The sequence below is a fragment of the Geotrypetes seraphini genome, chromosome 15, assembly GCF_902459505.1.
Source record: "Geotrypetes seraphini chromosome 15, aGeoSer1.1, whole genome shotgun sequence".
Classification (NCBI taxonomy): domain Eukaryota; kingdom Metazoa; phylum Chordata; class Amphibia; order Gymnophiona; family Dermophiidae; genus Geotrypetes; species Geotrypetes seraphini.
In genome coordinates, this window is record NC_047098.1 from 50,525,907 (window position 1) to 50,544,372 (window position 18,466).

The 18,466-nt window shown below is 46.4% G+C and overlaps 1 protein-coding gene across 2 annotated transcripts in view; it reads right to left on the reverse strand.

The window, feature by feature from the left end:
• Positions 1–973: 973 nt before the first annotated feature.
• The window catches only part of DDX52 (DExD-box helicase 52), a 55,454-nt gene continuing 37,961 nt past the window's right edge, over positions 974–18,466 (reverse strand). For both annotated transcript variants that reach the window (XM_033922711.1, XM_033922712.1), the window contains exons 13-15: positions 15,875–15,946; positions 11,711–11,803; positions 974–1,128 (exon numbers count right to left, since the gene is read on the reverse strand). In XM_033922711.1, coding sequence (XP_033778602.1) covers positions 1,035–1,128; positions 11,711–11,803; positions 15,875–15,946 — 259 coding nt within the window. In that variant the 3' untranslated portion in view covers positions 974–1,034. The remainder of the gene's footprint in view (positions 1,129–11,710; positions 11,804–15,874; positions 15,947–18,466) is intronic.

The window sequence follows — 18,466 nt, forward strand, 5'->3', positions numbered from 1 at the left end:
AATGTGTACAGATACTGTGCATGTTACACACAAATCATATCTGCCCCATTTAAAAAAAAAAAAGGCCACCTCCACCAATGACAGCCTTCCCCGACGAACTGACCCCCCCAACCATGATAGTGAAAACAGGAGAATGCCCACCCCACCCCCATGTGAGAAAAAAAAATGGCAAAAGGGATGTCCACTCCCTCTTGCCATGGCAACTCCCCTCCCTCCCTGGAAAAAATTGACAGGATGGAAGCCTACTCACTCCTGCCAACAGAGACCCCCTTTGAACCTTCCCCTACCCTATCCTCCCTCACAAAAAAGGCAGGAGGGATGCCCACTCCCTCATGTCACCGGATGCTCCCCAGAACCCCCCCCCCCCGGTACCTATTCCATTGGATGCATGGGGAGTGGCCTAAGGCCCTGATTGGCTCAGACGCCTAAGGCCCCTCTTCTTTGGCCCCTTCCCGTGCATCACATGATGTCCCGTGCATCACATGATGCACTAAAGAGGGAAGGCCCACCAATTTGGATAGGCAGGCCTTGAAGGTGGAGGGACTTCCTGCATCCAATGGAAAAGGTACCCGGGGGGGGGAATGTTTTGGGGATAATCCAGTTGCAAGAGGGGGGGGGGAGGCCTCTGTGGGCAGGAAGGAGTGGGCATTCTGCCATTTTTTCCTTACATGGGGGTTGGCATAGCAGGAGGAAGTGGGCATTCTTCCTGCCATTTTCACTGTCATGGAGGGGGGTTGGTTACTGGTGCTGGTTCGTCAGAGAGGGCTGGCATCGGCGGGGGGTGCGAGTGCTTTTTTTCTTTTCTAATGGGGAAGATATTGTGCATCTGTAACATGCACAGCATCTGTGCCCATTAAAAAAAGGGCTAAATTAAGGTTAGACAGGTAAGTGACTAGTCTTGAGTAGTCGCTTTTTACTAGAGTACAGCCGCCTACAATTCTTCTGTAAATAAAAAGGGTTATAAGGTTGTATCTTAAATTAATACATTTACTAAGACCAAAAAAAATTCCATATTACACATGAACATATAGTAGTTAACTTTCTGCTGAACTCTGCATTAGAGGCTGGTCAGTATTTGGCAAGTTCTTGGTATTTTTCTTCTTTTTATGGTTTTCCTGGTTCATTTTCCTGTCAGAAATAAAAAAAAGATATCAAGATCTCTCAGCAACTACTGTGCTTGTAAAGAAATTCAATAAAATATAATCTTAGTGTGGGGGAAAAAGTTCATGCCTTGATCAGACAGGGAGAGGAGGGGATAGTGGATGGAATGGTTGGGCAGACTAGATAGGCCATATGGTGTTTATCTGTCTTCATTTTTCTCCGTTTCTAAATCCAGTATCCTGTTTCCAATCCAGGTCGCAAGTACCTGGCAAAATCCCAGAATAGTAAAACAGATTTTATGCTGCTTTTCCTAGATATAAGCAGTGGATTTTCCTAAGTCCATTATAATTATGACTTACTGACTTTTTTTTCCTTAGAAAATTATCCAAATCTTTGTAAATACTGCTAAGCTAACTGCTTTTACCACATTCTCTGACAACGAATTCCAGAGTTTCATTACATGTGGAATGAAAAATGTCCTAGGATTAAAAACTGGTAAAGGATAGACAGCAGAGAGAAGGGTAAAACAGAGAGTAGGGTTAAATGCTCAATATTTTCAATGGAGAAAGGTAAATAGTAGGGTTCAATGTATACACACAATAACCCTGCAGCTTAATAATCATACAATCAAACACAAACAATAAGCTGAAACATATACATATAGAGTGGGGTTCCCCAGGGGTCTGGCTTGAACGCTGCCTTTTAACTTACTTATAAATGATCAAGAGATGGGAATACCTAGTGAGATAATTTAATTTTAATGATCACACAAAGTTATTAAAAGTTGTTAAACTGCAAGATGACCTTACAAGACTGGGCATCCAAATGATAGATGGCTTTTAATGTAAGCAAAATGATGTACCGTATTTTCGCGGATATAACGCGCACCATTGTAAAACGCGCACAGGGGTATAGCGCGCAGAAATCACGATGATATGTACAAAAACTTTTCTATACCGCGCTCAGGCATATAACGCGCATGCTGCCCGACTCTCCTCTGGCCACCCCGACTCTCCTTTCGCTCTCCCCGACTCTCCTCTGGCCACCCCGACTCTCCTTTCGCCCTCCCCGACTCTCATCTGGTTGCCCCGACTCACCCTGACTTTCGGTGCACTGCCCCGACTCTCCCCTGGTTGCCCCGACTCACCGTTCACCCGCCCTGACTTTCGGTGCACTGCCCCGCCTCTCCGTGCCTGTCCCCCTTGAAGTCCTGTCCCCCCTTGAAGGTCTGCCTGTCCCCCCTTGAAGTCCTGTCCCCCTTGAAGATCTGCCTGTCCCCCCTTGAAGTCCTGTCCCCATTCTGAAAGCCTGATGCCCCCCCTCGACGTCCGATTCTTCTCCCCCCTCGGCAGGACCACTCGCACCCCCACCCCGAAGGACCGCCGACTCCCCGACAATATTGGGTCAGGAGGGAACCCAAATCCTCCTGGCCACGGCGACCCCCTAACCCCACCCCGCACTACATTACGGGCAGGAGGGATCCCAGGCCCTCCTGCCCTCGACGCAAACCCCCTCCCCCCAACGACCGCCCCCCCCCAAGAACCTCCGCCCGTCCCCCAGCCGACCCGCGACCCCCCTGGCCGACCCCCACGACACCCCCACCCGCCTTCCCCGTACTTTGTGTAGTTGGGCCAGAAGGGAGCCCAAACCCTCCTGGCCACGGCGACCCCCTAACCCCACCCCGCACTACATTACGGGCAGGAGGGATCCCAGGCCCTCCTGCCCTCGACGCAAACCCCCCTCCCTCCAACGACCGCCCCCCCCCAAGAACCTCCGACCGACCCGCGACCCCCCTGGCCGACCCCCCCACCCCCTTCCCCGTACCTTTGGAAGTTGGCCGGACAGACGGGAGCCAAACCCGCCTGTCCGGCAGGCAGCCAACGAAGGAATGAGGCCGGATTGGCCCATCCGTCCTAAAGCTCCGCCTACTGGTGGGGCCTAAGGCGCGTGGGCCAATCAGAATAGGCCCTGGAGCCTTAGGTCCCACCTGGGGGCGCGGCCTGAGACACATGGTCGGGTTTGGCCCATGTGCCTCAGGCCGCGCCCCCAGGTGGGACCTAAGGCTCCAGGGCCTATTCTGATTGGCCCACGCGCCTTAGGCCCCACCAGTAGGCGGAGCTTTAGGACGGATGGGCCAATCCGGCCTCATTCCTTCGTTGGCTGCCTGCCGGACAGGCGGGTTTGGCTCCCGTCTGTCCGGCCAACTTCCAAAGGTACGGGGAAGGGGGGTGGGGGGGTCGGCCAGGGGGGTCGCGGGTCGGTCGGAGGTTCTTGGGGGGGGGCGGTCGTTGGAGGGAGGGGGGTTTGCGTCGAGGGCAGGAGGGCCTGGGATCCCTCCTGCCCGTAATGTAGTGCGGGGTGGGGTTAGGGGGTCGCCGTGGCCAGGAGGGTTTGGGCTCCCTTCTGGCCCAACTACACAAAGTACGGGGAAGGCGGGTGGGGGTGTCGTGGGGGTCGGCCAGGGGGGTCGCGGGTCGGCTGGGGGACGGGCGGAGGTTCTTGGGGGGGGCGGTCGTTGGGGGGAGGGGGTTTGCGTCGAGGGCAGGAGGGCCTGGGATCCCTCCTGCCCGTAATGTAGTGCGGGGTGGGGTTAGGGGGTCGCCGTGGCCAGGAGGGTTTGGGCTCCCTCCTGGCCCGATATTTTTGGGGAGTCGGCGGTCCTTCGGGGTGAGGGTGCGAGTGGTCCTGCCGGGGGGGGGATGTATCGGATGTCGGGAAGTCGGCCGGGCAAGAGGGCTTGGGCTCCCTCTTGCTCCGATCGTGGATGCGGGTGCGGGTGGGAGCGCGTGCGAGCGGTCGTTCGGGGTGGGGGTGCGAGCGGTCCTGCTGGGGGGGTGAATCGGGCGTCGAGCGGGGTGGGAACTATGTTTAAAAACTTTTGTATACCGCGCTCAGGCATATAACGCGCGAGGGGTATGCGCGGTACGTAAAATCACGTATAACGCGCGCGTTATATCCGCGAAAATACGGTACATGGGAAAGAGGAACCCAGCCTATAGCTACATGATACAAGGTTCTACATTAGGAGTTACTGCCCAATAAAAGAATCTAGCTGTCATCATTGATATTACATTGAAACCCTCTGCTCAGTGTGCACCAGCAGCTAAGAAAGCAAATAGAATGTTAGAAATTATTAGGAAAACAAAAAATGAGATTATAAAGCCTTTGAAGATGTGAATAAACATGTGGATAAAGGTGAGCCAATTGATATAGTGTATCTAGATTTTCAGAAAGCTTTTGATAAAGTTCCTCACGAGAGGCTCCTGAGAAAATAAGTGTCATGGGATAGGTGGCAAAGTTGAGTTTGTGGATTAGGAATTGGTTATCGGATAGAAAACAGAGAGTAGGGTTAAATGGTCATTTTTCTCAATAGAGGAGAGTAAACAGTGGAGTGCCCCAGGGGTCTGTACTGGGACCGGTGCTATTTAACTTATTTATAAATTATCTGGAAATTGGAACGACAAGTGAGGTAAATTTGCAGATGACACTAAACTGTTCAAAGTTGTTAAAACACATGTATATTGTGAAAAATTGCAGGCGGACCTTAGGAAATTGGAAGACTGGGTATCCAAATGGCAGATGAAATTTAATGTGGACAAATGCAAAGTGATGCACTTTGGGAAGAATAACCTGCATCACAGTTACCAGATGCTAGGGTCCACCTTGGGGATCAGTACCCAAGAAAAGGATCTGGGTATCATCATAGGCAATTTGATGAAACCTTCGACCCAATGTGCGGAGGCTGTCAAAAAAGCAAACAGGATGTTAGGAATTATTAAAAAAGGGATAGTCAACAAGACTAAGAATGTTATAATGCCCCTGTATTGCTCCATGGTGCAACCTCATCTGGAGTATTGCGTTCAATTCTGGTCTCCTTATCTCAAGAAAGATATAGTGGCGCTAAAAAGGTTCAAAGAAGAGCAACCAAGATAGTAAAGGAGATGGAACTCCTCTCGAATGAGGAAAGACTAAAATGGTTAGGGCTCTTCAGCTTGGAAAAGAGACGGCTGAGGGGAGATATGACTGAAGTCTACAAAATCCTTAGTAGAGTAGAATAGGTACAAATAGATCGATTTTTCACTCCGTCAAAAATTGCAAAGACTAGGGGACACTAGAAATTACAGGGAAATACTTTTAAAACCAGAGAATAGTTAAGCTCTGGATGTGGTAAGGGTGGATAGTGTAGCTGGTTTTAAGGAAGGTTTGGACCAGTTCCTGGAGGAAAAGTCCATAGTCTTATTGAGAAAGAAATGGGAGAAGCCACTGCTTGCCCTGTATCGGTAGCATGGAATATTGCTACTCCTTGGGTTTTGGCCAGGTACTAGTGACCTGGATTGGCCACCGTGCTACTGGGTTTGATGAACCATTGGTCTGACCTAGTAAGGCTATTCTTATGTTCTTTGTATCATTCTATGGGGCTACTACATCTTGAGTATTGCATGCAATTCTGGTAACTGTATCTCAAAAAAGATATAGCGGAATTAGAAATGGTACAGAGAAGGGCAAAAAAATGATAAAAGGGGATGAGATGATTTCCCTATGTGGAAATGCTAAAGCGGCTAGGGCTCTTCATCTTGGAGAAGAGACGGCTTGGGGTGATATGATAGAGGTCTATAAAATACTGAGTGGAGTGGAACAGGAAGATGTGAATCGCTTGTCTACCCTTTCCAAAAATACTAGGACTAGAGGGCAAGCAATGAAAAATATTTACCTCCTATCCTATGACTTTCTAGTTTTCTCAAGAGTTTTTAATGAGTTATGTTTTAAAACAACTTTTGGAAAATCCAGAAACACAATATCCAGCGGCTCACCTCTATCACATGTTTATTCACCCCTTCAAAGAAATGCAGTAGATTGTCGAGGCAAGATTTCTCTTGACTAAATCCATGTTGGCTTCGTCTCACTAATCCATGCTTATGTATATGCTCTATAATTTTATTCTTTTTAATAGTCTCTTCTATTCTGCCCGGCACTGACATCAGGCTCACCAGTCTATATACTGTAGTCCAGGGGTGCCCACATTTTCTTGGCTTGAGAGCTATTTTTAAAATGCCCAAGTCAAAATGATCTACCAACAATAAAAATTTAAAAAAACACTGATTTTCCATTCCCAATGGTATGTGAATTGTTTCTCCCTTTAATGAGGACTATTCAAAAGTTTTATGTATTTAATTTGAAAATGAGATATTTTTCTTTCTTTATAATTGTAAATTGGGAAAACTTTTGTTTTGTTCAATGAGTTTATTTTGTTGAAATTATGATAAATGATTGAATAAAAAAACCAAAAATTTAAAAAACACAAAGCATACTGTACGCAGAGAAAATGTTAATTATCATTTATATTCAGTTTTTTTTCAAAGAGGTCAAGGCAGATGACTTTAAAATATGCAATGTTACCTCAGTAACAACTATATAAAAATAGACAAATATACCCCCTTCCTTTTTACTAAACCGTGATGGCGGTTTTTAGCGCAGGGAGCTGTGCTGAATGCCCCGCGCTGCTCCCAGTACTCATAGGCTCCCTGTGCTAAAAACTGCTATCGCGGTTTAGTAAAAGGGGGATATAGTTCAAATTATAGACAGCAGATATAAATTCGGACACATTTTGATCACTAAATTTAAAATAAAATCATTTTCCTATGTTTGCTATCTGGTGTCATGTGTCTCTGGTTGCACTTCCTTCTTCTGACTGTAAATCCAATATTTATTTATTTCTGCCTCCTGCATGCTTCCTCTCCTCCAGACCTCATTCCATTCCCCAACCAACATCTCTCTCTGTCCCTCCATGAGTCCAACTTTTCTTCCTCTCTCCCTGCCCCCTCCCCTTAATTTCTTTCTCTCTTTCTACCCCCCACTTTCTTTCTCTCTCCCTGCCCCCCTCCCTTTTTTTAATTTTTACTTTAACACATTTTATTGAATTTTTACAATGACAAATACAGCACAAAACAATTCACCCAATAGCCAAATCCCCACCCCAAAACAAACAGTCATACTGGTACTCTTCCATATAAGGCAATACTATCCAACCCAAAATTTCCCCCTCCCTCTCTTTCTTTTTCTTTCTCCCTGCCCCCCTTTCTTTCTTTCTCCCTCCCTGCCCCCCCCAGCCACCACTGCCGATTTTCCCTGCTTCCCTGACACCAGGCCAGGCACGTACAAGCGCCGAGCCCACAAGCCTTCCCCCCTCCCCCGATGTCAATTCTGACGTCGAAGAGGAAGTTCCAGGCCAACCAGGCAGCGAATGGCTGGCCTGGAATTTCCTCTCTGACGTCAAAATTGATGTCGGGGGAAGGCTGTAGGCCCGGTGCTTGTACACACCTGACCTGGCGTCAGGGAAGCAGGGAGAACAGAACGCAAAAGCAACATGAGTCTATCGCAATCGACTTGCGTTGCCTTTGCGTTCAACTGGTCGATTGCGATCAACCTTTTAGTCATTTAAGTTTTGTTTTTTATAGAAACTACAAGCATAATACTATTAATGAAACATTTTGATTTAGAGCAGGAGTAGGCAATTCCGGTCCTCGAAAGCCACAGGCAGGTCAGGTTTTGAGGATATCCACAATGAATATGTATCAGATGAATTTGCATGCACTGCCTTCCTTGAGATGCAAATGTATCTCATGCATATATATTGTGGATATCCTGAAAACCTGACCTGCCTTTGGCTCTCGAGGAATGGAATTACCTACCCCTGATTTAGAGGCTCTCTACTTTACGCTTCACTAGAATATATATAAAATTAATTAAAACTAAAAATATTGTATGCACATTGTCTCGTTGTATACTGGGATTTCAGGTGCACTTCTGAGCTTATTATTTTTCATCATCGTTTTGAATGAAGCAAAGGGTGAAAAATTTGTAAGGTAAACAGGGTAAAGAACAAAGTTGAAATCTGTTATTTAATTATTTTGGGGGAAAGTAAGATGCAGTAAAAGGCAACTTTATGGCCTGATGCTCTCAGCCATTGAAATAAGCCAAGCAAAACGCTAGCGTTATTTTACTATGATTTTATGGCCTTAACACAATTACTGTTTTGGTATTTGCAAAGTAATGAGATGCAAAACACGTGGAGGGGCATAATCGAAAGGGACATCTAAGTCCGTTTACGTCCATCTCGCAAGTCGTCCAAAGTTAAAAAGAGCCAAGACACATTTTTGAAAGATACGTCCAACTTTTTTTTCATTTCAAAAATCGTCTAATTATACGTCCTGCCGATCTGATCGTCCAAGCCACTAAATCGTCTATCCTTTTACCACATTTCCATCCAAGTCCAAAATACCTAGAACAAGCCCTGTTGGATGTGGGAGGGGTCTGCAACGTGATGGACTGCACACCCAAACATGCCACCTAAATAGTGGGGTACCTTACAGGGCACTCTGTAAACTTCACAAAAAGGGTGCATGGCTTCTCCTCCCTACAGCTCCCTTATAGGTCACGGTGAGCCCCCCCAAACCACCTCCAGAATCCCCTAGACCCACTTATCTACCACCCCAATAGCCCTTATGGCTGCAGGAGCCACTTATATGCCAGTAAAAATGGGTTTTGGGGGTGTATAGGGCAGTGTACATGTTTAAGTATCAATGCAGTGATTACAGGGGCTTATGGGCATGGGTCCTCCTCTCTATGAGTCCCTAACCCACCCCCAAGATGACTTAAGCTGCCTCTGTGCTGGATGACTAGGCTTTCTTATGCAAGGTGGCCAGGTGATGGTCTGGAGGCTGAAATTTAAAGTTGTGAATAAAATCTTTATGGGGGGTGGGTCGGTGATCACTGGGGTAGTGTGTAGGGGTCTGTATTATGTGTTTGCAGTGCTTATCTGGTGAGTTTAGGTGGGTTTTTGTGACAGACCATTTTTTATATGGTCTAAGTCACAACGTCCAAGTTCTGTCAATCCTGGGCTGTAGGTTATACATGCTGTACGACTAAGTCTAAGCCAGCCCACGTCCAATTCCTGCCCTCAACATGCCTCCCGAAACGCCCCGTTTAGCGTTGGACGTTGGCGGCACTATGAAGGCCTAGGTCGTTTAGAAATACGTCCAAAACCCGTTTTTATTTTCGGCGCTTGGACGTTTTTGAGAAATGTTCGTCCAAGTGCTGACCAGTGTTCCCTCTAAGCGGGCGGGTGTTGTGAGCAAACTTTTTTCACTGTGAGCTAAAAATATCGGGCGCCAGCAAGTTATGAGCCAAATAAATATGTTGCTTTCTACCACAGAACTTCCTTACGTTTGTATGGAATCTATCCCCTTTCAACTTTAGAGAGTGCCCTCTCGTTCTCCCTGCCTTAGCTACTAAGTCTATTCCCTTCAGTACCTTGAATGTTTCTATCATGTCCCCTCTCAATCTCCTCTGCTCAAGGGAGAAGAGGCCCAGTTTCTCTAATCTTTCGCTGTACGGCAACTCCTCCAGCCCCTTAACCATTTTAGTTGCTCTTCTCTGGATCCTTTCGAGTAGTACCGTGTCCTTTTTAAAGTACCAGTGCTGGACGCAGTACTCCAGGTGAGGGCGTACCATGGCCCGGTACAGCAGCATGATAACCTTCTCTGTCTCTTCAGTCCAGCATCTGCCCCTTCCATTCACTGTCTGTCTTTCCCTGCCATCTCTCCTCCTGCCCCCCCCCACCCCCCAATTTGGTCTAGCATCCATCATCTTCCTTCTGTTCCCCTCATGGTCTGGCATCTCTATCCTTCCCTCCCCCCTGTGGTTTTTAGCATATCTCTCTTCTCATTTCCTCCACTCAGATCTGATCATTCTCTGCTCTCTCTTCCCTTTTCTTCTCTGGTCTTCCTTCTCTATTTTCTGCCTCCATCTAAATTAAATTCTTTCTTACTATTTAGTCCCGTTTCCCTCTTTTCACTGTGTCTACACACAGCTTGTCACCCCTTTCCCTCACCCCTCCATTATCTTACTATTTTCTTCCCCCTTTATTTATCTCCTCCTTCCATCCAGTATGTGTTCTTTCCCCACTTCCATTCAGCATCTGCTCTCCCTTCTCAACTGACATCCATCTGCCTTCTGCTCTCTCTCCCTTCTTCTCACTTCCATCATCTGTCCCCTTCTCTCTCTCTCTCATCTCCTCCATTCCATCATCTGCCCCTTCTCTCTCTCTCTCTCTCTCCCCCCCCCAACTTCCATCATCTGCCCCCCTTCCCCTCACCTTTGTGGGTCACTTTCTTTCCCCTGAGGGTGGCTCATGTCACAGGGGAAGCTTTGGCCGAGCAGAACCGCTTGATTGACAGTGGAACTTACTTGATTGATGTCGATGCTGGGGCCCGTTGCCGTTTGAAGGAAAAAAAAAAAGGTGGAAAAAAGGAACCTGTAAAGGCGAGAGGAAGGGAAACCTCCAGGACAGCTGCTTTTTGCCCTCCTTCAGCGGCCCAAGAGTTCAGACCAGCAGCGGCAGCTCTGTATGCTTTTAACTTCGGCACAGAGCTGCCCCTAATCAATAGTTTAGCGCGGTTTCATGAGGCAGCCTCGGGGCCTTTGATAGCCGGCCCGCTTCGATGATGCGATGTGGGCCGGCCTAGCAAAGGCCCCGAGGCTGCCTTATGAAACCGCGCTAAACTATTGATTAGGGGCAGCTCTGTGCCGAAGTTAAAAGCATACACAGCTGCCGCTGCTGGTCTGGAGGTGCGGAGACAAGGCAGGAGGCAAACGCGGTGGAAGGCAGGAGTCCCGGCGAAGGCAGGAGTCCCGGCACAGCGACTGCAACAGGAAGTTGCAAGTCAGCTGACGCCGGCCTTTCGTTGCGGCGGGGACCGAATCCTTCGCGGACCGGCAAGATTTTGTTTGCGGACCGGCGGTTGAAGAACTGTGCTCTACACTGTGTGCGCTGTGACGAGAAACTTGTGCGCTGCGAGGTAATATTTTGTGCGCCAGCGCAGCTTAGCGGGAACACTGGTGCTGACTTAGGCCGGTTTTTGGACGTTTTTCTCTTTCAATTATGAGCCCCATATAGTTTTTGCATCTCATTACTATGTAAGATGCAGCAACTTAAATATCGCCACAGGAAATTAAGTCAAGCCACATTAGGGCCCTCTAAGTTGCATTAAGGGGCTTATAACTCAACTTAAAGCCCTTAACGCGGCTTGATAACTACTCCCCTTAGAAATTAAAGCCCAGGTTTTCTAACCAGTGGCAATTTTTTTAAGTACTGGTAGGTGCTCAAGCCCAGTAAAAAACGCCATTTAAACATTTTAAACTGAGTTTCAAAGCATCTACCAGTGCCTACAAAATTGGTGCTGGAATCACACCTCCTCCGTAGGGGCTTTAGACTGCCTAATGCCACAGTGGGCATGGCTAATGCAGAAGTAGCATTAGGTGGACTAATGCACCTACATAGGCACGATTCACAAAGATAGGCATTAGAAACGTAGACCTGGAAAACACTGGCCTACATTTCTGGTGCCTATCTTTCCCGGAGGTGCAATTATATGGCACCATTGCGTGACTGACATGCGATCAGCAGCTACCGATATCGGCGCCATATAGCGAATCTGGCCTAAATTCTTTTTTCTAGTTGAATATTGAAAACTACAAATGAAAACAAAAATCCAAAGAATGCTAGCTACAGAACAACATGGAGCTTCTCAGCCTGCCTGAAAAGACATACTTTCTTCTCCTGGCCTGTTCCAAGAAGTACCGAGGTGTTGTGCGAATCTGTTCTCTTTTCAGAGGGTTCTTGATCATTTTCTTCCTCTGCTTACTACAAAGAATTTGTAATTAGTAAGAGAAGTAATAATGAACTACCATTTAAAATATGCAAGAAAACTAGATATTGTGATGAAAGAGAAAAAGCACAACAGCAACAGTAAGTGACATGCAAAAGGCAACAATTTTCAGTTCATTTAGGATTTTTCCTGGCTCATGCCACACACTTGTTTTAACAGATTTTTAATGCATACTAATTTACTTAATGTGTGTTAAGCCAAATTAGCATTCCTTAAAAAACTTAAAATGTACCCAAATGCATTGCATATCCCTAAACACTAATGTATGGACATGCTAGCGGAAAGTGATTCTTCTGTACTACATGTCAAAAGGGAAGATCTTCAAGTATGAAGGTCATTTCATAGATAATGCACAGGTTGGCAACATTGGGGACTGGATGATGCAATTGCAATAAACCTTGTTTTATTGTCACTTCAATGCTTGAAGCAGCAGGACATGCGCTTAGGAGCTCTGTAGTATACATAGTGTGGCTGTGACAAGTGTGGGAAATGGAGGCTGCAGGTGTATTGGGTACTGTGTCTATTGACAATCAGAGATGGTACATTAAGATTGAAACTCTACGTGGCAGAAACCTGACAGAAATCCACAGTGCACAACGTGAAGTTTGTGGCGAGTTAACAGTGGACTGTAGTATAGTTTCTTGGTGGGCAACTTGTTTTTGGAGTTTTCGTGTGAGCATAGATGATGATACAAGACCAAGAAGGCCGCAATCAACAACCGATGGACAATATGCGAAACTTGTGGCCGATACTCTTGAACAAGATTGTCGTGCGACATACGAGGAACTTTCTGAAACCACAGAGATTCCACCGACATCAGTATACCGTAAAAAAAATGCACAAAACCCGACCTCGGTTGCTCTTGGCTGGGCCATCATTCTTCATGGAATGTCGTCATCGAAAAACCGCGAATACGGCTGGAAGGTGTTACCTCATGCTCCCTAAAGTCCAGACATGAGTCCACCAGACTTCGACCTTTTTCCAAAGTTGAAACAACCTATGCGTGGACATTGTTTTGCATCTCTGGAAGAGCTTTCTTCCACTGTTACTCGAGCCATTCAGCGACTAAACAAAAACGGTGTCTTGGATGGAATAATGAAGCTTCCCGGATGTTGGGACTCAGTCACTGCAAAGCAGGGAGACTATATTGAAGGACTGTAAAGAAATACTTGAAAAAAAATAAACAAACATGTAAATAAAAAAAAAGTGTGCATTATTTATGAAATGACCCTCGTAGCAATCAGAACCCAAAAATATGAGGTAGAAACATACAGATATTGTCCCAGTGCTACCGATCTGATTAGAAAGAATTCACAAGCCTGCCTTGATAAATGGCCTAGTGGTTAGAACAGCTGCCTTAGCACTAGAGAATGACACAGGGACACTTTTTTACCTTGCAGGAACTCAATTTCTCCGTCCCATCCCCATAGGTTCTCTTGCTTTCCCTGTCCAAGCCCCGTTCCTGTAAGTTCTGCTTTAAATACACAAGCCTTGAACACTTATGAGGCTTGTACAGATGAGGACAGATCTTGCAGGAATGGGTCAGGGGCAGAAAAAGAACTCACCAGGACGGGAAAATGAGTTACTGCGGGGACGGGAAAAAATTTGTCCATGTGTCATTCTCTACTCGGCACCCTGAGGCTGCAGCTTTGATCCCATTGCCACTCCTTATGACCTGAGTCGTCACTTAACCCTTCATTGTCCCAGGTACCATAGTTAAGATTGTGAGCCTGCTGGGACAGACAGGGAAAATACTTAAGAGTATCCGATTATGATTCAGTGTATTATAAACCACTTTGATATCCATGAAGAAAAGGCGGTGTATTAAAATAACCATAACCTATAAACTCCAGAAGGCATCTTTCTTTGGCACAATGTCAAAGTAAGTATTAAAATAAGCATTAGCAGTTAATCTGTGAGACCGGGGTTATCTCAAATATATCCGGGCATTGGAATGAGGTCCATTTTGGTCATATTTGTGTAAAATGAACCCATTTGGAGACATTATCCCAAGAAAATGTATTTATTTAATTTTCTATGTTGTTTTCCCAGGGGAGCTCAGAACTAGAGAATGAGAAAAAATCTGTCCCCGTCACTGCACCTTCCCCATCACTGCCATTCCCTTCACCACCATCCCATTCACCACCCCGTCACCGTCACTGCCATCCCATTCACCGCCCCGTCACTGTCCCCGCAGCATCCATACAAGCCTCAGTACTGCAATATTTAGCTTATTCCTTCCTTATAAATCAAAGTTCTGGCTGCTGAACTGGAGAAAGATGTTCAGCTGGCAGGGCTTTGTTTATAAATTTTTATCAACACAACTAATATACAACTTTATCCTGAAGCAAAAAAAGAAAAAGAAATAGAATTTTTTTTTTCTACCTTTGTTGTCTGGTTTCTGCTTTCCTCATCATTCAGTTCCTTCCATCCACTGTCTCTCTTCTCTCTGCGTCTTCCATTTGCTCCGTTACTGTGCCTCTCTCTTTCTCCCCCCCCCTCCAAATTGGTCTGGCACCCATCTTCTTCCCTCCGCTCCCCCCATAGTCTGGCATCTCTGTCTTCTTCCCTGCCAGCATCTTCTCCCCACTCTCTCTTCCCCATTTTCCTTCAGCGTCTTCTCCCACTCTGTCTTCCCATGTCCTTTCAGCATCCTTCTCCCCACTCTTTCTTCCCCATTTCCCTGCAGCATCTTCTCTCCACTCTCTGTTCCCCATTTCTCTTCAGCATTTTCTCCCCATTCTCTGTTCCCCATTTCCCTTCAGCATCTTCCCCCCACTCTCTGTTCCCCATTTCTCTTCAGCATCTTCGCCCAATCTCTCTTCCCTATTTCCCTTCAGCGTCTTCTCCCACTCTGTCTTCCCCATGTCCTTTCAGCGTCCTTCTCCCCACTCTGTCTTCCCCATGTCCTTCGCCCCACTCTGTCTTCCCCATGTGCTTTCAGCATCCTTCTCCCCACTCTGTTTTACCCATTTCCCTTCAGCGTCTTTTCCTCTCCACCCCACTTTCTTCCCTTTCTACCTCACTGCCCCTTACCTTCGTGGCGCTTTCACCTCCCCCCCTGCAGTGAGAACACCTCTTAGCCGCTTCCACCATGCACTCATGCCACCCCCCCTAACAGGCCCGGTCCGGCAAACCTCCCTACCCTTTACCTGTGGCCAGCGATGTCTAAACTGCCTTCTTACAGCAGCCGGAGCATTGAAGTTGCATATGGCTGCCGGAAAGGTTTTTGTTTTTTTTTTCCGACGAAAACTTACACACGAACAAATAAAAAAACAAATCAAGCACAGCGACCGAGAAAAAAACCCTCAGCCGCGGTGTCAGAAGGCAAAACAGAAGAGAGCACAAATTCCACAGGGCTTCTGGCTCCGCGGAAAAAACTGAACTGAGGACCACGAGGTGGGGATGCGCCCTCTAGTGGGCGAGAAGGCATGCACATGCGTGGTGCAGCATAGCAAACTTGAAACTTCAATTAAGTTTGCTTGAAAAGCTGTCCGCGCTGGGGCTCCGTAGATGACGTCACCCACATGTGAGAATATCATGCCTGCTTGTCCTGGGATAACTGTGCTTTACCCCCCTCTCCTCTATTCCCAAAACAATCCAATTAAGGACAACTTTGGTCTGCTTCCCCAATCTAACAGTCACTATGTTTTCCAGGATTCCCACTATTTCGCCAAGCCTGTAGTTCTTAAGGGAATTCTCACCACATATGTTTAAAATGTCCCTTTCTGTCCACACAGACTCCAACACATAACAGTCTCTGTCCCAAAACTCAGAAAATTACTATTAATATTGTTGATATATAGACTAGCCAGTGTTGGTTATGATTTGAGCACAAAGTGTTGTGTTGACATGTGAATTAGTGCACTCAAGTAAATCATGTTTGACAATAAATTGGGAAAGTCTGGCAGGATATGGATTAAGAATAATTACCTTTAAGGGAAAGAATAAAAACTGTGACCCAGGAACTTTGCAAAAGATAGATAAGTCAATATAACTACATCTACCAACAGCATATTCAATACGATTTCAATCCGAGTACTCACGTCTGCAGTTTCCGGAAATGCTTTATATAATCTGGCACAGGACATCCGGCTTGCTGAATAACATTGGCAATGCTGTTTAACAAAAACACACACAGTTAGGGCTGGGTTAGGAACAGCCTATCAGAGCAGAGGGCTGAGACCCAGGAAGTCCAGCTCAAATCCTACTGTGGTTTCTTATGACCCTGGGTATATTACTTACCCTCCATTGCCCCAAGTACTGACTTAAGTTGTAAGCCCTCTGGGCAGAGTAGCAAAAGAGGCTGATCACATCAAAGGTGATCAAGTCAGAGATGAGAAATATAGCAGGGAAAATCTGGAGAACAAAGGAATGCACAGGGTAAAGCAAGCTTTAAAGCAGTTTATCGTGAACTCTGTGCCCCGGCAGATTCCATGTGTGCCCTGAGATGCTGGCGAGGAGGAGAGGAGCCAGCTGACTGCTTACAGGACGTCCTGTAGTCAGTTAGCCAGCGCCTGCGCTCCTCTGTGCCTTCTGCAGCAACCCTCCCCACCGGGAGAGATTTTTAAACCAGCTTTAAGAGTGGTTAGTTCACCTCCCCGCTGAGCTTATGAGCCAACAGAGCTCAGTGGTGGATTGATACAGTGGTTATAAAAAAAATTGTTCAGAGTTGAAATTGAGAAGCGCAAAGCAAAGGAGAATACTGAACTTTGAACTAAGAAAAACTCAGATGCAACAGAGGCCTTTTTTGGCCTACCTAAGGCCTATGTTTGGACATCTTTTGTTTCCTTTTTAGTAGAGCACCAGCAGAAATATTGAACTGTTGCTATAACTGGAAGGCACATGCCTAAGCCAAAAGTCTATGGAGATTATCTGGCTGTTGGCAAGAAAACATTATTTTTATTTCTCAAGCACATATGAGATATTGTTGTTTTGAGGATAATGCAATAAGATACCTGGTGAAATATTAACCAGAAATCTCTTTTGGAAGGAGAATTGGTGCAAGTTATTGAGAACACTAACTTTTTTTTTTATATATTCCCACTTGGCCACTTCAGATTCCGCTTGGTCTGGCACATGTGTTGGCACAAAAGGGCCTGATCAGATGGCAGATTTTACCTCCCCCACCACACAAGTCACAGAGAAAACAGATCACTAGTATGGTAAAAGGTGACTTTATTGACTAAATTATCAGACAGTAGACATGGCAAGAGGCAGAGAAAAATGCCTGTATCTAGGTGTGGTATACAGACCCCCAAGACAACTGGAAGACATGGACGCAGAATTAATTGAAGACATAGAGAATATCACTCTACGAGAAGCTGTACTGCTAGGGGACTTCAATATGCCTAATGCAGACTGGAACTCATTTTCAGTGACAACCAGCGGTAGCAGGAGGCTCTTAACCTCCATAAAGGGAGCACGTCTCAAACAAATGGTAACGGAGCCCACTAGGGCCCAGGCGATCCTCGACCTGGTACTCACCAACGGGGAAAGCGTCTCAGAGGTCTCAGTAGGAGATACGCTAGCCTCCAGCGACCACAACATAGTATGGTCCAACCTTAGGAAAGGCTTCCCTAGATCAAACACGAAAACAAAGGTACTCAATTTCCGGGGCACAGACTTCGCACGCATGGGAGATTTCGTCCATCGGACGCTGCAGGACCAAGCGGAGACCGATGATGTAGAAGCTAAGTGGTTAACACTGAAATCAACCATACATGAAGCAACTAGCCGCTTCATAAAATCAGTAAATAAACGACAAAGAAACAATAAACCCCAATGGTTCACCGCGGAGATTTCGCACCTCATTAAGGAGAAGAAAAAAGTGTTTCTCTCCTACAAGCGCACGGCGAAAAGAGAGGCAAAGGTAGAATATAGGACCAGGTCTACAGCGGTCAAAATGGCAGTTAGGGAGGCAAAACTTCGAGTGGAAGAAATTCTGGCAAAAAACATTAAAAAGGGGGACAAATTCTTCTTCAGGTATATTAGTGACAGAAAAAGGAATACAGGTGGGATAGTACGCCTTAGAAGACCGGACGGAAGTTACGTGGAAGCAGATTCCAATAAAGCCGAACTACTGAATGAATACTTCTGCTCAGTCTTCACCTGTGAGGCACCGGGACACGGTCCGCAGTTGAAGGCAACACAAAGCACAGAAGACCCGTTTCAGAATTTTGAGTTCACACCAGGTGTAGTTTACAGTGAACTGGCAAGACTCAAGGGTGAACAAAGCCATGGGATCAGACAATTTGCACCCAAGAGTGCTCAGAGAATTGAGCGATGTCCTGGCGAAACCGTTGGCTGAGCTATTCAATCTCTCCCTAAGTAAGGGGAAAGTTCCCCTGGAATGGAAATTAGCTAATGTCGTTCTGCTGCATAAAAAGGGTTGCAGGGTAGAGGCTGTGAATTATAGACCGGTGAGTCTCACATCAATAGTGTGCAAACTCATGGAAACACTAATTAAAAGCAAATTGGACACGATCTTGAATGAAGGGAATCTTCGGGATCCCAGTCAGCATGGATTCACCAAGGGTAGGTCCTGCCAATCCAATCTCATCAGCTTCTTTGACTGGGTAACAAGAAAGTTGGACTTGGGAGAGTCTTTGGACGTCGTGTACCTGGACTTCAGTAAA